The 23,218-nt window shown below is 44.2% G+C and overlaps 1 protein-coding gene across 1 annotated transcript in view; it reads left to right on the forward strand.

The window, feature by feature from the left end:
- olfm1 (olfactomedin 1) overlaps positions 1 to 11,702 on the forward strand; it is a 51,577-nt gene extending 39,875 nt beyond the window's left edge. Inside the window, exons 4-6 of the mRNA XM_062960287.1 lie at positions 415 to 634; positions 5,772 to 5,878; positions 10,167 to 11,702. Coding sequence (XP_062816357.1) covers positions 415 to 634; positions 5,772 to 5,878; positions 10,167 to 10,841 — 1,002 coding nt within the window. The 3' untranslated portion in view covers positions 10,842 to 11,702. The remainder of the gene's footprint in view (positions 1 to 414; positions 635 to 5,771; positions 5,879 to 10,166) is intronic.
- Positions 11,703 to 23,218: the final 11,516 nt, after the last annotated feature.

A 23,218-nucleotide genomic window follows, 5' to 3' on the forward strand; every position in this document is an offset into this window, starting at 1 on the left:
AAATAGATAGATAGATAGATAGATAGATAGATAGATAGATAGATAGATATAGATATATAGATATAGATGATATAGATATATATATAGATGATATAGATATAGATGATATAGATATATATAAAAACCCCACTTGCCTAGTTTCCAACAGACCTCACAACCTCTGAGGATGCCTGCCATAGATGTGGGCGAAACGTCAGGAGAGAGTGCTTCCGGAACATGGCCAGACAGCCCGGAAAACTCGCCGCAACCCAAAGAAAGAAACCTTTCCTCGATAAGATTAATAATAATTAGGTCGTGGGTGCCCCCCCCCCTTTAAAAAAGCCGACCCGGTCCCAGCGTCAGTCAGGGGGAAAAAGCGAGAGAGGGAGATGTTGAACTCCGAGCACTGAAACCAAGCTTATTTTAACCTTGCAGGCGATAAAAGCGAAAATGGAGGAGCTTAGGCCCTTGATCCCAGTGCTGGAGGAGTACAAAGCCGATGCCAAATTGGTTTTGCAGTTTAAAGAGGAAGTCCAGAATCTGACGTCAGTTCTAAACGAACTCCAGGAGGAGATTGGCGCCTTTGACTACGAGGAGCTACAGAACAGAGTGTCAAATCTTGAAGAGAGGCTGCGGGCGTGCATGCAAAAATTAGGTAGGCTTGCACACCTGAAGGGAGGAGACGCCCCGCCGGCATCCCCCAAACCCAACCCCCCGGGAGGGATAAAGTGGGGCGTCCGCACTCCGGGGTCCCCTCGGTGGATCCCCAAGGGCCAGGCGCTGCCGTTGGGAGCTCAGCTGGAACCAACCGAGGTCCAAAATAATGTGGTTTCAATGCCCGGGGTTTCACCAAAGGTCTTGAACACATGTATAAGACTAGCACTCATGTATAAGACTAGTCATGTCCGTTGGAAACACAACCTTGTTATACACTCATGTATAAGTCTAGTCAGGTCCGTTGGAAATAATCAACCCCAAAAACCTGGGTGGACTTATCCCGGGGTTTCGCCAAAGGTCTTGAACACAACTCTGTGATACACTCATGTATAAGACTAGTCATGTCCGTTGGAAACACGACCCTGTTATACACTCATATATAAGTCTAGTCAGGTCCGTTGGAAATTATCAACCCCAAAAACCTGGGTGGACTTGAACACATGTATAAGACTAGTCATGTCTGTTGGAAACACAACCTTGTTATACACTCATGTATAAGTCTAGTCAGGTCCGTTGGAAATAATCAACCCCAAAAACATGGGTGGACTTATCCCAGGGTTTCACCAAAGGTCTTGAACACGACCTTGTTATACACTCATGTATAAGACTAGTCATGTCCGTTGGAAACACGACCTTGTGATACACTCATGTATAAGTGTAGTCAGGTCCATTGGAAATTATCAACCCCAAAAACCTGGGTGAACTTATCCCGGGGTTTCACCAAAGGTCTTGAACACATGTATAAGACTAGTCATGTCCGTTGGAAACACGACCCTGTTATACACTCATGTATAAGTCTAGTCAGGTCCGTTGGAAATAATCAATCCCAAAAACCTGGGTGGACTTATCACAGGGTTTCACCAAAGGTCTTGAACACATGTATAAGACTAGTCATGTCCTTTGGAAATACGACCTTGTTATACACTCATGTATAAGTCTAGTCAGGTCCATTGGAAATTATCAACCCCAAAAACCTGGGTGAACTTATCCCGGGGTTTCACCAAAGGTCTTGAACACATGTATAAGACTAGTCATGTCCGTTGGAAACACGACCCTGTTATACACTCATGTATAAGTCTAGTCAGGTCCGTTGGAAATAATCAATCCCAAAAACCTGGGTGGACCTATCCCGGGGTTTCACCAAAGGTCTTGAACACATGTATAAGACTAGTCATGTCCTTTGGAAATACGACCTTGTTATACACTCATGTATAAGTCTAGTCAGGTCCGTTGGAAATAATCAATCCCAAAAACCTGGGTGGACTTATCCCGGGGTTTCACCAAAGGTCTTGAACACATGTATAAGACTAGTCATGTCCTTTGGAAATACGACCTTGTTATACACTCATGTATAAGTCTAGTCATGTCCATTGGAAATTATCAACCCCAAAAACCTGGGTGGACTTATCCCGGGGTTTCAGCAAAGGTCTTGAACACAACCCTGTTATACACTCATGTATAAGACTAGTCATGTCCGTTGGAAACACGACCTTGTTATACACTCATGTATAAGTCTAGACATGTCCAGAATTGCAACTCAATCATATCTATAGAAGGCCTCACGTTGACCACTCCCATTGTCAATCTCAAAACTTGATAAGTCAACACTTATGGAGGCCCCGTTGGTTAGAGTTGGGTTGTGACCAAAGTCCCTTATAGTTGGGTGTATGGTAAAAATATAAGAGAATATGTCTTCTCCAAGCAGTTGGAGACCTATCATCCATTAGGTTCTCCCAACTACAGGAACACTACTCAGACCTACACCAGAAAGCATGGCCAGAATCCATAATATCCTCCAACTTCTCAGCTTGTTGATGGGTTGGTTCCAGTTTGGTTGGCTCCTGAGATGTTGCCCATTCTCACCCCACTTCTCCGGACCCTTTGGAAGCATCTCAAAGCCATCTGAGATATGGTAGTGTCCATGGATAGGTGTGTATGTGTGTCCCTACAAGTGTTTGGCCAACAAGCGGGATGGAGGAGAGGGAAGAAGCTCCACCAAACATGAACAAACCTTTGGGAACACCAACCATGTTCTTCTCTCCATGGTCAATGTTTCTAAAGCCAACAGGTGAGGAAAGGGATCTCCAATCAGAACCAATCAGAACCATCTAAAATGATCCACCATTCAAGGGACACCAGAACACCTTGGATTGAATCCTGGGGGGAAATGGATGGTGTGTAATTTGTCCGTAAATTATTACGTTCAACCCATTGAATGGAAAAAGATGAAGGCCTGAATCCAATTGGCCAAGTAGAGTAGATCGGCCTAATCCATTACTGGATGTTGGGTCAACACATAAATAAACAGATTCCATTGATCGACCTAGATGGGACCTGTTACATTAGCTGGATTGGTGAATTCATCTAATGATAACAACAACAACAACAACAACAACAACTTTATTCTTATATCCTGCCCCATCTCCCCAGAGGGATTTGGGGTAGCTCACATGGGGACCAAGCCCAAAATACAGCATAAAATACAACAGCAAAATACAACAACAGTATTACTACTATTACTACTATTGGGTTGCTGTGAGTCTATCGGGCTGTATGGCCATGTTCCAGAAGTTTTTTTTTGAGAGAAGGCTTCTGGAACATGGCCATTCAGCACGGAAAACTCTCAGCAACCCAAAGGGATGAATACTTAGAAAGGACCCTAAGGGTCATTCTGTCTCAAGTTCCATAGATGCAGTGGATCGTCAACCAATTTCCATTGACACGCCTCCAACCAAGGAGTTGCTCACCGCCTTTCCAGAAAATGAATTCCACTCTCCAGTAGATACAATAACGGGTGGCAATTGTCTCTAGGTTCAGCACCTTGGATAGCTCCTTTAGAGTTGATAATGGGTGGCAATTGTCTATAGGTTTGGCACCTTGAATAGCTCCTTTAGTTGATAATGGATGGCAATTGTCTATAGGTTCAGCAAGTTGGATAGCTCCTTTAGAGTCGAGAATGGATGGCAATTGTCTATAGGTTCAGCAAGTTGGATAGCTCCTTTCAGAGTCTAGAATGGATGATGATTGTCTATAGGTACAGCTTGGATAGCTCCTTTAGAGTCTAGAATGGATGGCAATTGTCTATAGGTACAGCAAGTTGGATAGCTCCTTTAGAGTCGAGAATGGATGGCAATTGTCTATAGGTTCAGCACCTTGGATAGCTCCTTTCAGAGTCTAGAATGGATGATGATTGTCTATAGGTACAGCTTGGATAGCTCCTTTAGAGTCTAGAATGGATGGCAATTGTCTATAGGTACAGCTTGGATAGCTCCTTTAGAATCGATAATGGATGGCAATTGTTTATAGCTCCGGCACCTTGGATAGGTCCTTTCAGAGTCTACAATGGATGACGGTTATCTATATGCTCAGCACCTTGGATAGCTCCTTTAGAGTCGCTAACGGATGGCAATTGCCTATAGGTTCAGCACCTTGGATAGTTCCTTTAGAACCGAGAACGCGTGACAATTGTCTATAGGTTCAGCACCTTGGATAGCTCCTTTAGAGTTGAAAACACGTGACACCTGTCTATAGGTTCAGCACCTTGGATAGATCCTTTAGAGTTGAAAACACGTGACACCTGTCTATAGGTTCAGCACCTTGGATAGCTCCTTTAGAGTCGAGAACATATGCCAATTGTCTATAGGTTCAGCACCTTGGATAGCTCCTTTAGAGTTGAAAACACGTGACAATTGTCTATAGGTTCAGCACCTTGGGTAGCTTTTTTAGAGTCAATAATGGATGGCAATTGTCTATAGGTTCAGCACCTTGGATAGCTCCTTTAAAGTCGAGAATAGCACCCACAATGGATGACAGTTGTCCCGCCAAATCCATGGGTTCAACCATCTAAATATTCCCCCCAAAATTCCATAAAGTCCTGGACTTCAGCATCCATGGATCTTTGGATTATAGATACTGGTGGTCTGCTATAACTGGGCCACGGAGAAGTCACTTTTGGGAGCCAAAGACACAAGCTGAACTGAAGGAGCTGCCAGGCAATTCCTCCGAAAACAGGCTGTCTGCTGTCAACAACCCTTGTTGGTTCCTTGGCACCGTGGGCGATCCAGCTGTTGTCAGGAGAGCTTCCTCTCCGAAGGGCATTATCACCATGCCGGCTCTCTCATTAAGCGGGAGGGAAGACGCCCAAAGCATCTGACGCTTCCCCGGTTCAATTAGCTTTAATTAGAATCACAGAACGAGGGATGAAAAGGAGACCGGGCACACGGCGAGGGATGGCACAGCGAGGAAGGCAACGCGGCCAAACGCCGACATCAATCACAAAACGCTTCTTAGGAGGCACCCAACCCAACAAAGGATTTCCATGGCCACCTTATTATTATTATTAGTAGTAGTAGTAGTAGTAGTAGTAGTAGTATTAGTATTATTATTATTTCCGCTGCTAAGAATAGGCAAGTGTTTGCACATTATTCTTATTCTTGCTGCTAAAGGTAGCTGAGTGTTTGCCTAACATTATTATTATTATTATTATTATTATTATTATTATTATTATTAACTTTGGTGCTTATCTGTGACCATTTACAAAGCTAAAGTAGCTGAGTGTTTGCCTAACATTATTATTAATGTTGAACACGCTGCGCCACTGGGGGCTATAATAATAATAATAATAATAATAATAATAATAATAATAATAATAATAATAATAATGTGGCCATGGAAATCTTTTAAATAAATTATTATTATTATTATTATTATTATTATTATTATTATTATTATAGCCCCCAGTGGCGCAGCGTGTTAAAGCGCTGAGCTGCTGAACTTGTGGACCAAAAGGTCGCAGGTTCGAATCTGGAGAGTGGAGAGAGCACTTGCTGTTAGCCCCAGCTTCTGCCAACCTAGCATGCAAATGTGAGTAGATGAATAGGTACCGCTCCGGCGGGAAGGTAACGGTGCTCCATGCAGTCATGCCAACAGCCACATGACCTTGGAGGTGTCTACGGATAACGCCGGCTCTCTGGCTTAGAAATGGAGATGAGCACCAACCCCCAGAGTCGGACACGACTGGACCTAATGTCAGGGGGAAACCTTTACCGTTATTATTGCATTCCCTTCTTTTGCAGCCTGCGGGAAACTGACAGCCATCGGCGACCCGATTACAGTGAAGACGTCCGGATCGAGATTCGGTTCCTGGATGACAGACCCGGTGGCTCCGGAAGGTGAAAACAAGGTAAGATGATGAAATCCAGACTCCATCCATTGTTGTGATTCTTTTCCAACAAGGGACTAACATGCCCATCAGATCTGGTTAATAATACAGTCGAGTCTCGCTTGTCCATCATAAACTGGCGGGCAGAGTGACGGATAAGCGAAACTGACGGATAACAGGGTGGGTGCTCGCTCACTCGCCCACCCTCCCTCGCTCACTTACCAGGCCGGGTCCCAGCAATAGTGGCACCGGGACCTGGTGAATGAGTGAGTGAGTGAGTGAGTGAGCGAGCGAGGGAGGGCCTTTGCTGCCCTCCTTCACTCGCCCGCCCTCCGTCCCTCGTTCACTCACCCGGCTGGGTTCCGGCAGCACCGGAACCTGGCGGAGTGAGTGAGTGAGAGAGAGAGTGAACGAAGGAGGGCCTTTGCCGCTGTCCTTCACTCGCCCGCCCTCCGTCCCTCTCTCACTCACTCGGCTGGATTCCGGCAGCACCGGGACTTGGTGGGGTGAGTGAATGAGTGAGAGAGCAAGCACGGGAGGGCCTTTACTGCCCTCCTTCACTCGCCTGCCCTCCATCCCTCGCTCACTCACTCAGCTGGGTTCCGGCAGCACAGGGACTTGGTGGGGTGAGTGAGTGAGTGAGTGAGAGAGAGTGAGCAAGGGAGGGCCTTTGCCGCCCTCCTTCACTCGCCCGCCCTCTGTCCCTTGCTCACTCACTCGGCTGGGTTCCGGCAACACAGGGACTTGGCGAGGTGAGTGAGTGAGAGAGAGCAAGGGAGGGCCTTTGCCGCCCTCCTTCACTCGCCCACCCTCCATCCCTTGCTCACTCACTTGGCTGGATTCCGGCAGCACCGGGACTTGGCACGGTGAGTGAGAGTGTGAGCGAGGGAGGGCCTTTGCCGCCCTCCTTCACTCGCCCACCCTCTGTCCTTCATTCACTCGCTGGGTTCCGGCAGCACCGGGACCCAGCAGGGTTTGTGAGGGAGAGAGGGAGAGAGTTAGTGAGGGATGACATTTGCCATCGGATAATACAGAGTATCGGATTAGCGGAAGTCGGATAAGCGGGACTCTACTGTATTACTAATTTAACATTTACCTGATCTAATGATTAATATAAGTTGTACGCTTAAGGATTACATTAAGCTTAAGGATTACATTAGTCAGTAATTTTCCATTGTTAGATTAGCCTTCTGCGCATGCCTGTAAAATGCTATACTTCCGCAACAACCAAAGTAGAATAGAGTGGGACTATGACTTCCTTTGGTCTAGAAATTATGTTATTATTGATGCAGAATAGAATTGCATTGGCTTTTTCAGCTGGTTCCTTTAAAAATAGTCAGAGTCTTTTGTGTAGATGGGGGAGTCATAGCTCCACTCTATTTCGCTTTTTTAGTTACCGTAGTTCCTTTAAAAAGCCATTACCTTCTTCCTATTTTTCTCCCCAAAAGAAGCAATCATTTTTGGTCCTATCCTACCGTTCTAGTTTCTATGGAAGTGAGAGTTCTCTGGTGTATATATACAATGATTTTCATCTAAAATGCCGAGGCTGCCTTATTGTGCTGCCTTCCACCCCAGGCGCTCTTTCCTCATCTTCTTTTAACACAATTCCAACGTGATAATCAAATGGGGGGATTCTTGTCATCTCGGTCCCAACCCAAAGCCGGCGGGACGAGGAGGCGAGTGGGGCGCGTTAGGTAGGAGATTACCGAAAGGAAGCTGCCGTGTTTTGTTCCCCTCCAAAAGGCAGAGAAGAAGGGAGCGGGGCATTCACCAAGCGACAAATTCTTTGCAATTTTGTCATTTCTGAAGCTCTCGCTGAGCACTGTGGCCTCCATTGATGCAAGAGGCAGAGCTAGTCTGATTTGTAAAGATTTAAAGCTGGAGAGGTGGGGTTATTAAGAGTAGGACGTAACAACCATTGTGATATTTGACATTATTAAGCATGGAAAGTAACAATCATTGCGATACTTGGGGTTATTAAAAGTAGAACGTAACAGTCATTGCGATATTTGGGGTTATTAAGAGTAGAATGTAGCGACCATTGCGATATTTGGGGTTATTAAGAGTAGAATATAACAACCATTGTGATATTTGGAGTTATTAAGCATGGAAAGTAACAATCATTGCGATACTTGGGGTTATTAAGAGTAGAACGTAACAACCATTGTGATATTTGACGTTATCAAGCATAGAAAGTATCAACCATTGCAATACTTGGGGTTATTAAGAGTAGAATATAACAACCATTGTGATATTTGGAGTTATTAAGCATGGAAAGTAACAATCATTGCGATACTTGGGGTTATTAAGAGTAGAACGTAACAGTCATTGCGATATTTGGGGTAATCAAGAGTAGAATGTAACAACCATTGTGATATTTGGGGTTATTAAGAGTAGAACGTAACAGTCATTGCGATATTTGGAGTTATCAAGAGTAGAACGTAACAACCATTGCGATATTTGGGGTTATTAAGAGTAGAACGTAACAGTCATTGCGATATTTGGAGTTATCAAGCGTAGAACGTAACAGCCATTGTGATATTGGGGGTTATCAATAGTAGAACGTAACAGTCATTGCGATATTTGGAGTTATCAAGCGTAGAAAGTATCAACCATTGCGATACTTGTTGTTATTAAGAGTAGAACATAACAGTCATTGCGATATTTGGAGTTATCAAGCGTAGAACGTAACAACCATTGCGATATTTGGGGTAATCAAGTGTAGAAAGTATCAACCATTGTGATACTTGAGGTTATTAAGAGTAGAACGTAACAGTCATTGCGATATTTGGAGTTATCAAGCGTAGAACGTAACAACCATTGCGATATTTGGGGTAATCAAGTGTAGAAAGTATCAACCATTGTGATACTTGAGGTTATTAAGAGTAGAACGTAACAGTCATTGCGATATTTGGAGTTATCAAGCATAGAATGTAACAACTATTGTGATATTTGGCGTTATCAAGCGTAGAAAGTATCAACCATTGTGATATTTGTTGTCATCAAGCGTAGAAAGTATCAACCATTGCGATATTTGGCGTTATCAAGTGTAGAAAGCATCAACCATTGCGATACTTGTTGTTATTAAGAGTAGAGTGTAATAGTCATTGCGATATTTGGGGTTATCAATAGTAGAACGTAACAGCCATTGCGATATTTGGAGTAATCAATAGTAGAATGTAACAACCATTGCGATATCTGGGGTTATCAAGCATAGAACCTAACAACCATTGCGATACTTTGGGCTATTAAGAGTAGAGCGTAATAGTCATTGCGATATTTGGGGTTATCAATAGTAGCACGCAACAGCCATTGCGATATTTGGGGTTATTAAGAGTAGAACGTAACAACCATTGCGATATTTGGGGTTATCAAGGCCTATCAACAAGTGTAGGGTTGATATCTGACAGCGATTCCCATCCGCCCAAGCTAGCAGAGTCAATGATGGGAGTTGCAGTCCAGCAAGCTCAGGAGGGCCACAGGTGACCAACCCTGGTTTGAAACAGACTGACTCTGGTTCCTCAAATGACTACAGTGAAGCATGTGGCCGGAGGTCATCAGTAAATAAATAACAGACTCTCTGAGTTTGTGTAATCCTCTTTTCTAGCCATTCACGAGATTGCTTTGTGTTGGATTACTGTGCCCTGGAACAGTTAACCAGTTGTTGGACAGGGGGGATCGTTCTCTAGAAAACCACTGTATCAATGCCATGGAATACTCGAAGCTATAGTTTGTCGAGACATTTATTGGTAAAGAAGGCTCGAGACCTCGTAAAACTACAACTCCCAGGATTCCATTGCATGGGGCCATGGGAACTCAACTCTGATCAGTATAGATCAGTGGTTATTTGGAAGAGGCCCCGCCCCCACCCCGGGTCCCACCCTTTAGTCCTAAAAGGCCTCTCAGGAGAAATATAGAGGCCCAGCCCTGTCACAGGCTCTTGGGAAGAGGCCCCGCCCCCTTCCCTAGCCCCGCCCTTTAGTCCTAAAAGGCCTCTCAGGAGAAATATAGAGGCTCAGCCCTGTCTCGGGCTCTTGGAAGTAGCCCTGCCTCGTTCCCTAGCTCCGCCCTCTGTGTCCCAACAAGAGCCTCAGGAGAAGTATAGATTCTCAGCCCTGTCTCTGGCACTTAGGAAGAGGCCCCGCCCCTTCTCTGGCCCGCCCCCATGTCCTAATAGGTGCCATCACCGCCCCCCTGGATTGCTCCAGCGCCCACCGGGGGGGCGGTAGCGCCCACTTTGGGAATCACTGATATAGAGGCACCCTAAAAGTCCTTATGTTTATGTCTCTCCTGTGCCTTCCCCCTCCAGGTCTGGTACATGGACAGCTACCACAACAACCGCTTTGTTCGGGAGTACAAATCCATGTCGGACTTCATGAACACGGACAACTTCACTTCCCACCGCCTCCCCCACCCGTGGTCCGGGACGGGCCAAGTGGTCTACAACGGCTCGATCTATTTCAACAAATACCAAAGCCACATCATCATCAAGTTCGACTTGAAGACGGAGACCATCCTCAAGACGCGGAGCTTGGACTACGCCGGCTACAACAACGTCTACCACTACGCCTGGGGGGGCCACTCGGACATTGACCTCATGGTGGACGAGAACGGCCTGTGGGCCGTCTACGCCACCAACCAGAACGCGGGGAACATTGTCATCAGCAAGCTGGACCCCAACACCTTGCAGAGCCTCCAGACGTGGAACACCAGCTACCCCAAACGCAGTGCCGGAGAAGGCTTCATCATCTGCGGCACTTTGTACGTCACCAACGGCTACTCCGGCGGCACCAAGGTGACGTACGCTTACCAGACCAACACCTCCACCTACGAGTATATAGATATCCCCTTCTTAAACAAATACTCCCACATTTCCATGTTGGACTACAACCCGAAAGACAGGGCTCTCTATGCCTGGAACAATGGACACCAGATACTTTACAACGTCACGCTCTTCCACGTTGTCCGATCCGATGAATTGTAGTCCGCCCGACGGTCGGATAAGGCGAACGACGGCAAAGAAGCCAGAGGTGCAATATATGGAAACGGATTTTTTAGGAAACAGCTGCCAAAATCGCCAAAGGAAAGGAGCCGTTGTTGTCAAGGTCAGCGTGCCGTTCTCCGGCGGGCGTTCCCAAAAACCAGGGAGGAAAATTACAATAAAATACACTCATTTGCAGCTGGAACTGCACTTGACAAACCATTTCTTTTTCAGTTGTCGTTTGGTTTTGATTTTCCAGGGATTCGGGGGAGGTTTTGGGGGGTCCGTTTCTTTGCCTTTTGTTCCAATAGCAACGCTGTAGTACAATGTTAAGGCAATGACTGTTGGAAATGTATCGTCGAGATGGGTCGGGACACACGTTTCTCTCTCTCATCCGCACCCGCCCACTCTTTTTTGGTGTTTTGCATGGACATTTCCTACGTCACAACTGGCTACGATGGATTGTTGGAAATACGAGGGTTGGTGAACGAAGGTTTTTTTCCCCCCGTCGCAGCTAGCTACCGGTCCTTTCCCCATCTCTTTTTCCTCTGTGTTTTATGTCACCTTTAGAATAATTGTTCCGAGACCCAAAGTAGCTAATGAATCTGTGTCTTTAGTAGCTATAAAATACAAAAAAGGGAAAAAATAATGAAAAAAAGGTATGTATTATGAACAAGTCGTTGTACCCAACTATTTGTTTAAACATGTATCCAGCCAATATCTTGTACACTGTATGTCTGTTATTAACCAGAGGTGGAAAAAATAATAATACTTTGTATGTCCAAGTTTATGCAATGAATGTTGTACATGGAAATGACGTCATTTGGATTAATAAATGAAGGTTTCATATCTTTAAAAAAAATATACGGGTGCAGCGTCCACCTTTAGTACATTACGTTCGTTCAAGAGAACTGCAGGTCAGAGTGGCCTGTCATAATAATAATAACAACAGCAACAGCAACAACAACCAGTACAAGAAAACCGCACTACAAACTATTGCTGACAGCTGGCACAACAAAACATTGCATGGAAAGTTCCTTGATAAAATTGAAGGAAAAGCTGATAAGGAGAAGACCTGGCTATGGCTCAGAAATGGCAATTAGTAAATGTTATTTCCTAAAGCTTGTGAACATACAATATTTCTGGTTGTTCCTTTTTTTTTTTGTCTGTTGGAGGCAAGTATGAATGCTGTAATTTGCCAGAATGATGAGCATTTAATGGCCTTTCACCTTCAAATCCTGGCAGTTTCCTCCCTGGGGGAATCTTTTGTTGGGAGGTGTTAGCTGGCCCTGGTGGTTTCCTGTCTGGAATTCTCGTTTTCAGAATGTTGTTCCTTATTTACTGTCCTGATTTTAGAGATTATATTGTTCTGTTTTATTATACCACACTAATTATTATATCTTATATTATCTGCTTAGAACTGGATTATATGAGGCCTCTTCTATACAGCTGTATAAAATCCACATTGAACTGTATTATATGGCAGTGTGGACTCAAGATGATCCAGTTCAAAGCAGATACTGTGGATTATCTGCCTTGGTATTCTGGGTTATATACCGGTAGCTGTGTGGAAGGGCCTTGAGTTTACACGGCCATATAATCCAGTTAAAATCAGATAATCTGTATTTTATGGTCAGTGTGGAAGAGGCCTAAGTGAGGCCTAACTCTGCCTGTCCCCTGGGCTGAGTGGGCGGAGCTTAGCCTTCTAACTGGCAGCAATGGGATAAAAACAATTATTCCTCTCCCTCTAATTAGGATTTTATTTTTATTTTATTTGTGTTGTATGAACGTAGAGGCATGGATGAGGGGTTGTGCTGCCAAGTTTAGTGTTTCTGGGATGTGTAGTTTTGTTGTTTTGTCCTAGGCCGAAATGTCATTACCCTTTTATATATATAGACTAGCTGTGCCCGGCCACGCGTTGCTGTGGCTTTGTCTGGTGGTGTATGTATTTTATAGGCAGTGTGGAAGAGACCTAAGTGAGACCTAAGTCCCCTGGGCTGAGTGGGTTGCTAGGAGACCAAGTGGGCAGAGCTTAGCCTTCTAACTGGCAGCAACTGGATAAAAACAATTATTCCTCTCCCTCTAATTAGGACTTTATTTTTCTTTTCTTTTTGTTGTATGAACGTAGAGGCATGGATGAGGGGTTGTGCCGCCAAGTTTAGTGTTTCTGGGATGTGTAGTTTTGTTGTTTTGTCCTAGGCCGAAATGTCATTACCCTTTTATATATATAGACTAGCTGTGCCCGGCCACGCGTTGCTGTGGCTTTGTCTGGTGATGTATGTATTTTATAGGCAGTGTGGAAGAGACCTAAGTGAGACCTAAGTCCCCTGGGCTGAGTGGGTTGCTAGGAGACCAAGTGGGCAGAGCTTAGCCTTCTAACTGGCAGCAACTGGATAAAAACAATTATTCCTCTCCCTCTAATTAGGACTTTATTTTTCTTTTCTTTTTGTTGTATCAACCTAGAGGCATGGATAAGGGGTTGTGCTGTCAATTTTTGAGGTTGTGGGGTGTTTAGTTTTGTTGTTTTGTCGGTCGCCAGGATTCCATCACTCTTTTATATATATAGATGTCATGTGCATAATTCCCATGGAGTAAACAACAAAACCACTGGACCAAATCACACCAAATTTGGCCACAAAATACATAGTCACCCAATCAATCAGCATGTCAGAAAAATGGCTAGGCGTGTCAGTGCTGACACGCGTGTCTTAGGTAGGCCATCATGGATGTAGATGCACCTGGAAAGAACAGAAGAGGCCGTGGGAAGTCCTCCAAGATGATATTTAGTACGCTGAGCATTGCCATGTGTTGGGATGTATCCAAAAAGCCCTCACTCCACTCTTTCGCTCTGAAGCACCGAGGTCTGTTCCACTAGAAAAGCCGACAGAACATAATTACCAGACGTCGTTACGGCATTAGAATAATGAGAGCTCACGCCGCAAGTTCCCCCTTCAGCACACGCCAGCTGTTCCCTGGGCTTGGAAGCCTCTCCATCCTCCTTGCATCTGTCCGTTGACTTTGCGTAAATCTTCCGAGGTGATTTGCACAATCGAGAGCCGTATCCGGAGAAGTTGGATGTGAAGAACCCGATGGAACCTGGGTCAGACAAGTGGTATAACTCAGGTCAAATGAGTAATATGACGGTTGAATGAAAAGTAATAATAATAAATTAAGGCCAAGATCGAAAAATCAGCTGATGACCCAAAATGCAGACTGTGCAAGGAAGCTGACGAAACCATGGATCATATCCTCAGCTGCTGTAAGAAAATTGCACAGACAGACTACAAACAGAGGCACAACTACGTGGCCCAAAGGATTCATTGGAACTTATGCCTCAAGTCCCACCTTCCAGCAGCAAAGAACTGGTGGGATCCCAAACCTGCAAAAGTATTGGAAAATGAGCACGCAAAGATACTGTGGGACTTCCGAATCCAGACTGACAAAGTTCTGGAACACAACACACCAGACATCACAGTTGTGGAAAAGAAAAAGGTTTGGATCATTGATGTTGCCATCCCAGGTGACAGTCATATTGACGAAAAACAACAGGAAAAACTCAGCCGCTATCAGGACCTCGAGATTGAACTTCAAAGACTCTGGCAGAAACCAGTACAGGTGGTCCCGGTGGTGATGGGCACATCAAAAGATCTCAGCCGGCATTTGGAAACAATAGACATTGACAAAATCATGATCTGCCAACTGCAAAGGGCCAGCCGACTGGGATCTGCACGCATCATCCGAAAATACATCACACAGTCCTAGACACTTGGGAAGTGTTCGACTTGTGGTTTTGTGAAACGAAATCCAGCATATCTATCTTGTTTGCTGTGTCATAATAAAATAAAATAATAATAATAATAATAATAATAATAATAATAATAATAATAATTTTATTATTGTACCCCGCCTCCATCTCCCCGCAGGGACTCGGGGCGGCTTACAAATGCAAAAAAGTAATGCCTCCACCTTGGTTTGGATAGAAATATTTTAATCAATAAAACGCAGAAATAATCCTTAGAATGTGCTCTTTAACTACCACTGTTCCACATAATCACTAGACAATTGGATACATTTCTGCCAACGATGAACACGTTTTCTGAAGCCGTCACGGAAGAAGTCAACACTCTGTTTCCACAACCGGCGTCTCACAGTTCTCTCAACATCTGATAGCCAAGCAAAGCAATAATGTGACTCACACATTCTTGTGAAAGGCCGATTATGCTTGGAATTTCTCTCTGAGTGATACAACGATCGTCCTGAATCAATCTGTCATCCTTTTGCTTGTGAAACTCGGTGGTTGCTGTCACAGGACGTCCAACTCTTTGTTTGTCATGCAAGTCAGATGTTCCCACCTCAACATCTTTAAACTTACTCGCCCAACGAAACACAGGACTCACATCAACACAATCACCATAAACAGCTTGCATTCTCTGGTGAATCTCCTTTGGGGTGACCCATCGTCTATGCAGGGTTCCATACTTCACACTTTAACAACACAACAGTCCAATGCTAAGGCTTCCCTATCTGCGCAGGGTTCCTTACTTCGCACGTTAACAACACAACCGTTCAATGCTAAGGCTTCCCCATCTGCGCAGGGTTCCTTACTTCGCATGTTAACAACACAACCGTTCAATGCTAAGGCTTCCCCGTCTGCGCAGGGTTCTATACTTCACACTTTAACAACACAACCGTTCAATGCTAAGGCTTCCCCGTCTGCACAGGGTTCCATACTTCGCGCTTTAACAACACAACCATCCAGTGCTAAGGCTTCTCCGTCTGCGCAGGGTTCCAGACTTCGCTCTTTAACAACACAACCGTTCAATGCTAAGGCTTCTCCGTCTGCGCAGGGTTCCATACTTTTGACTTTAACAACACAACCGTTCAATGCTAAGACTACTCCGTTTACACAGGGTTCCATACTTCGCTCTTTAACAACACAACCGTTCAATGCTAAGGCTTCCCGCCAAATGGAACTAACTGTAGAGGAGGTTCTACGGAACAAACCAGGACTGCCATTCGTTAAGGAGTTACGAAGGTGGAGGCATGACTTTTCATTCAACCCTCATATATGTGGAAGGTCCAGGGTGGGAAAAAGAACTCTTGTCTGTTGCTTCTGGAACGTGGTCATACAGCCCGGAAAATGCACAACAACCCATTCAAGTATTTGTTGTTAATTGTTGCACCTCTAGGCTGCAGAGAAACCTTAAAAACACACTGAGTCCCAGGCTATGCAAGCTGTTTATTGAAGATAAGCATTAGCAAATCAAAGTTCAAAGTCACTAAAACAAGGGTATAGTCCACAAGGTACGAGGCACTTAGAAATCATGAAGAAATCCAAACACAGGAATAAACTTCAATCAAGGTAGTCAAAATTAGTCCAAGGAACAGAGTCATGAACTGGAACAGGAGATTCAAAATGCAAGTCTTTTAAGAACATGACATGATAATCCAAAATATCCATGAACAGGAACAAGAACTGGAACAAGGCTCAAGGTACAAGGCATGAAAATCCATAGGAAACATGAAACAAGAGTCCATGAACCAGGATCAAACTTCTCGATGAGCAAAGTTACCACCTCTGAGCTCACTCTCAGAAGCAGTTCCTCTTAAAGCTAGAATCAAAGCCCCTTTCCGTGGGAAGTTTCTTCAAAACCCTTTCTCAGTTTTCCCATGCCTGATGTAGATGCACCCAGAGCTGTTGTACCTTAGGACTGGTTCACCTTTGTCTCACACACATACCACCACAGCAGGCTTGGTTTAAATAGTTTATTGATAAAAGATAGCAAAGTCTGGATAAAAAGCAGTAAAGAAAGCAATAAGCCAAATGTAAAGGCAGTCAGTAAAAGGCAATAATCCAATGCAAATGCAGTCTGTAAAATATAGTTCAAAGTCTCAAATATAGCAAATCAATCTTGAAAACTAGGCAGCATGAGCTTCAAAACACCATCCAAAATGCAAGATCCAGTCATGAACAAAAGCAAGAATACATTTCCAAGAGCATAGACAAGACAGGAACTGCTTTCTCTCTTTTTCTTACTTTTCTATACCTTGGTTGTTCTCACCCTTTCGATGTAGTATAAAATTTAATAAAATTCTTTTTTTAAAAAAAAAATTATTTATTTATTTTTATTTATTTATTTGGTGTGTGGGTATATTTTGTAGATTGTAGACTTTTATCTTTCTCTCTTTTTCTTACTTTTCTATACCTTGGTTGTTCTCACCCTTTCGATGTAGTATAAAATTTAATAAAATTCTTTAAATAATAATAAAAAAAGACAAGACAGGAACTCCGCTTCCAAAACCAACATTGCTTTGTCTGAAATCTTTCCCTGTTTCTCCTTTATTTAACCATGCTTCCAGGCGAAGAAAGCATTCCTTTGTCCTTGAGTTCCCACACGTTTACCAGTTACCCTAAGAGAACGTTTGGGACGATGAACTTTTAGCTTTAACCTTGTATCCCTATCTAAGGAAGACTCCTCTGACTCGCTGCCAGAGACACCTGGGACTTATTGATGTTCTGAACTCTGTTGATGTTCTGAATCCTATGAAAGGTCACCCTTATCACTGGTTTCTGTTTCACTGCTAGTCTGCGGCCTCTCTAACAATTCAGAGCCTTCAACATTTCCCTCGTCAACATTGCCATGGTCCGCCTGCATAGACCCAAATCCCCCTTCATCATCAGACTGAACCACAACAAGAGCCTTCTGATTTCTTGACTGTGGAATGACCGAGCCAAGCTATAGAAAACTTTCCACAATTTCAATTGTCTGCTTGAAAGGTACATAAATCCCCTGTGCTCATAATTTTGGTGTCTGGAAATGGCAACGGTCTCCTCGACCATAGCTTGCTTTTCCGGTGCCCTCTAACCCTTCCTGTCTCCATTCTCTCCCCTTCCATCTGCTTGAAATGGATCTCACTGCCTTGCAGAGAAAGAAATCCCTCCTGCACGAAGCAGGATTTGGATTCCGGGGCCATATGTTTGCCCTCTTGCTTGAGGAACAGCAATTGGGGAATAGCAATTGCTCTCTTTCCGGATAATCGGGGCAACGATGACAAGCAACGCATCTCCGTCTACTTAACAGAGGCGTTTCCGGGATTGACATGTTGGAACAACAGAGGCTTCAAGCCTGTCATTGCGAATCCCCGAGCAGCTAAAGACGGAATCGCAAGCAGAGCACCGCTCGGCAGCCCTGCCTTGAACACAAACACACACACATAGGGAGAGGATTAGATTGCTTCAACCAGAGACAGAATCAATAAGGTGATTATGACCTTGTTTTTACTGCTACAGCTCAGATGTGGAGGGTAATCGTGTGTCTGCGGACAGATTAACACATTTTCTAAACATGCCATGACGGGGTTGGCAACCAGAAATCTTGGAGCTCTCCGTGACCCTTTGGAAGCATTTGGGGGAGCGGAGTTTCCTTTTGATTGTACGGTGAACGCCGTCTTAAGCTAAACACATTTTGTTCAAGACAAAAAAAAAACAGATGATATTGTTTACTGAAGGAGACGATGAATTGCGACCGTGTCGTTCAACAGACCATGATTTTATGCTCTGCAGACACTTCTTCTCAGGAGATACAATGCATTGTGTGCAACTACTCCATCGTAACACCATGGAGTTGTCCACTGTGCCGTCACACCCAGGCACTTTTGGTTGAAACTAAGATGTGCTCCTTTCTTTGCCGGGTGGACCGCGGAGGACTTACTTTGAAGCTCAGGAGTCCCAGCAACTAAGGCCACTCCAAATTGAACATCAAACAAGATTTTTATTTTCTCAAAGTTCTTGACAGGCTTGGCACAAGTTGTTAGGGTTACAAATACAAATAGTCAACTTATAAATCATGCAGATGTTTCCTTTTTTTTTTACCTTTCCCTTTAGCTGCTGGGTTAACTTCTTCCAAAGGTGAAGAGATCCTGGGATGCTCTTTACCCTAACCTTGAGTTGCTATATCAGAAAGAGCAGGTCTTTCCCTATCTAAACTCAAAGCTAGCTTGGAGACGAAGTGGTTAGAGCTTCTTCCAATGGCAGAGAAATCCTGGGATATTCTTTACCCTAGTGCTGAGTTACTATTTTAGAAAGAGCAGGTCTTTCCCTATCTAAACTCAAAGATAGCTTGGAGACGAAGTGGTTAGAGCTTCTTCCAATGGCAGAGAAATCCTGGGATATTCTTTACCTTAGTGCTGTGTTACTATTTTAGAAAGAGCAGGTCTTTCCCTGTCTAAACTCAGAACTAGTTTTAAAGGCAAGAGGTTAGTACTTACGATGGCTTGTCTGAGCTGGCCTGGCTTGACCACAGAAGCACATCTGAGTTGTTTTTCTCTTTGGTAGAAGGCAAAAAAAGCTTCTTAAAAATGGAGATTTCATCCCCAGAAAAAGGGGGCGGCCTCAAGATCCAAAAAGGTATTTTTACAAGCCTACAGCAGCAAAGGCTTTGCAGGCTGGCTACAAACCTCTGTTGATTGTTAACTATCAGGGTGTTGCTGAGTCTGTAGCAACCCTGAAAGAAACACTATTTCCTACAACTATGGGACAATGCAAATCAAACCCCTGGGGGACAGAACATCCACCATTCCGGCCAGATCTCTGGTCTGTCTGAACACACTGTTTATTAATGGGTTGTTGTGTGTTTTCCGGGCTGTATGGCTATGTTCCAGAAGCATTTCCTCCTGATGTTTCGCCCACATCTATGGCAAGCATCCTCAGAGGTTGTGAGGTATATGCCCAGACAAAAGATCATTCGCATTCACACAGAATAAAATAATATTGAGAAGATATCTATGCACATGATAAAAATGAAAATATGAACGAGTGTATTATGTGTTTCCTCCACCACAGGCATCCCAGTGTTTCTTACTCTTTCCAATGGTGCAGAACTTGCATAATAATAATAACAACAACAACAACAACAACAACAACAAAAACAGATTTCCGACTGCAGGGAGATACAAACATACGAAGATCGGGATATTCGGCTAAAAATCGTGATTTTCCCGCACCTGGAAATCTCGCGTTTTTTGCTTTTTTTAGCGATTCCTTCCGGGTTTACAGGGAACGGCATCTAGACACCCTCACGATTGCTGCGGGAGATCCTGGGATAAAGGGACTGTCTGGACGGGCCCTTGGTCTTGATAACTAATTTCTCCAACAGTTTGCTTATTGATGGCAACTTCGCACTTTATGTTGGTTTATTACACCGCAGCCTCGGAAAAACAAGCAGGAGAGTCTGTTGGCTCTTGGGGGAGGGAAAAGTGACCCATTTTTCCCCGCCCGATGAATGCTGACAAGGCAAACAGATGCCGATGCGAATCCCCATAGCAACCGCATTCATTTGCACTTTAATTAATTCCCAATGTTTCCGATCACCGGCAATGGGTGGATCTCGGATCAGCTGACGACGTGGTCATAAGAGACTGAACAGGTCCCTGATCTGGGAGTACATTGGGTACATGAGCATATCTATTCGATTGATTCGGAATATTTATATCCTGCCGTTCAGCAGGAAGGCTCACAATCTAAATAAGGAATTTGCATGACCCCACTCACTGCCTCTCCCTTAACCCTTTCCTACTCTTTTCTATGACCCACACCAAACAATTGAATTTATCAGCAAATGAACATACTAGAGAGAGAGGTTTGGGGAGAATTTATCATGATTTATAGAAGTTGTAGGTACTGGGATGTATAATTCACCCCGCCCACTGCCTCTCCCTTAACCCTTTCCTACTCTTTTCTATGGCACAAAGCAAACAGAGGAATTGATCAGCAACTGAACATACTAGAGAGAGAGATTTGGGGAGAATTTACCATGATTTATAGAAGTTGTAGGTACTGGGATGTATAGTTCACTCCGCCCACTTCCTCTCCCTTAACCCTTTCCTACTCTTTTCTATGTCACACAGCAAACAATGGAATTGATCAGCAACTGAACATACTAGAGAGAGAGGTTTGGGGAGAATTTATCATGATTTATAGAAGTTGTAGGTACTGGGATGTATAGTTCACCCCGCCCACTTCCTCTCCCTTAACCCTTTCCTACTCTTTTCTATGGCACACAGCAAACAATGGAATTGATCAGCAAATGAACATACTAGAGAGAGAGGTTTGGGGAGAATTTACCATGATTTATAGAAGTTGTAAGTACTGGGATGTAATTCACCCCACCCACTGCCTCTCCCTTAACCCTTTCCTACTCTTTTCTATGTCACACAGCAAACAATGGAATTGATCAGCAACTGAACACACTAGAGAGAGGTTTGGGGAGAATTTATCATGATTTATAGAAGTTGTAGGTACTGGGATGTATAGTTCACTGGGATGTATAATTCACCCCGCCCACTGCCTCTCCCTTAACCCTTTCCTACTCTTTTCTATGGCTCACAGCAAACAATTGAATTTATCAGCAAATGAACATACTAGAGAGAGAGGTTTGGGGAGAATTTATCATGATTTATCGAAGTTGTAAGTACTGGGATGTATAGTTCACTGGGATGTATCATTCACCCCACCCACTGCCCCTCCCTTAACCCTTTCCTACTCTTTTCTAGAAGTTGTCATGATTTATAGAAGTTGAAATAACCTGGACAACGCTGGGCACCCAAACTAAAGGAGTAATAATAACAGCAGCAGCAACAACAACAATATCAAGAACTATCAGAAAAATAGTTCGATTCTTGATCAACTGGGACACTTGGAGCCCAAAAGTTCATGAGTCTTTTTTTGAGAAGAAAAAGAAAAGGAGAAAGAGACAGAGGCAAATGTGTGACCTATTTTTTGGCAGCTCTTCGAATGATGGATTCAGGCACCGGTGAGGCTCCATAGCAACTGAATGTGTAGAGTTTAATTACCAAATCCCCACGGTGTCCCCTTGCAAAGATAAATGGGCAGCGAGAGATTTTTCATTTTCGTGCCATCGCCCAAAAAATGTCTATATTTAGAAGAGGCGGGTTCCACCTCCTCCCGGCCATCTTTATTTTAGCTTCACATTGCGCCGTAGTAGCCTAGTTTCGGGATGTGCCGCATGTTTCTGCTTACTATGATTGGTAGCGGAGAAGTCAGTCAGAAAAGCAGGTGTCCACATTGACACATATTGAGTGGCATTTGATGTCGCATGAACTGCTATGTGTCTATGCTATACAGTACTGGGAGTTGTAGTTTGGTGAGGCAGGGAAGACTAAGGAGTGTGTAAAACTACAAAACTACAACTCCCTGCATTCTGTAGCATTGATCCAGGTACTTTCCGAGAAACTCTTGCTTCCCTCTCGGAGTCTGAACGGAGATTTACAGCCCTGCCGCCGACGTTTGTGTTGCCACGTTAAATTATTGTAAATTAAGCAGCAATTATATGACATTAATTTGCACCGCAGATGGTGCGTCGCCCGACTTTGGGGCGAAGTCTGCTCATTCCAGGCTCAGGCAATTGATTGAGATTGATCATTGAGAAATCTGGCTCGGAAAAAGCACTGCTAACCGGCGTCAACAAGGCGACAGGCTTGTCTGTCTGTCTAGACCGCAAGTATGGAACTGCGAAGTATGGAACCCTGCGCAGACGGAGAAGCCTTAGCATTGGATGGTTGTGTTGTTAAAGTGCGAAGTATGGAACCCTGCACAGACAGAGAAGCCTTAGCATTGAACGGTTGTGTTGTTAAAGTGCGAAGTATGGAACCCTGCACAGACAGAGAAGCCTTAGCATTGAACGGTTGTGTTGTTAAAGTGCGAAGTATGGAACCCTGCACAGACAGAGAAGCCTTAGCATTGAACGGTTGTGTTGTTAAAGTGCGAAGTATGGAACCCTGCACAGACAGAGAAGCCTTAGCATTGAACGGTTGTGTTGTTAAAGTGCGAAGTAGGGAACCCTGCGCAAACGGGGAAGCCTTAGTATTGAACGGTTGTGTTGTTAAAGTGCGAAGTAGGGAACCCTGCGCAGACGGGGAAGCCTTAGCATTGAACGGTTGTGTTGTCAAAGTGTGAAGTAGGGAACCCTGCGCAGACGGGGTAGCCTTAGCATTGGATGGTTGTGTTGTTAAAGTGCGAAGTATGGAACCCTGCACAGACAGAGAAGCCTTAGCATTGAACGGAACGTCTGTGCAGGGTTCTATACTTCACACTTTAACAACACAACCATCCAATGCTAAGGCTTCCCACCAAATGGAAGTAACTCTAGAGGAGAGTCAATGGAACAAGACATACCAGGACTGCCATCTGTTGAGGAGTTACAAAGGTGGAGGCATTACTTTTCATTCAACCCTTGAATTATTATTAGCGAAGCACTTTGGCTCCCAAACGACCTACTGCAGATCTAGTTTAGTTGATAGAAACCATCCCTTTCCCTTAACCCGGTTGAGTTTAGCCAACCGATTTAATTATTCCAGAAACC

Source organism: Anolis carolinensis, unplaced genomic scaffold, assembly GCF_035594765.1.
Source record: "Anolis carolinensis isolate JA03-04 unplaced genomic scaffold, rAnoCar3.1.pri scaffold_7, whole genome shotgun sequence".
Taxonomy (NCBI): Eukaryota; Metazoa; Chordata; class Lepidosauria; order Squamata; family Dactyloidae; genus Anolis; species Anolis carolinensis.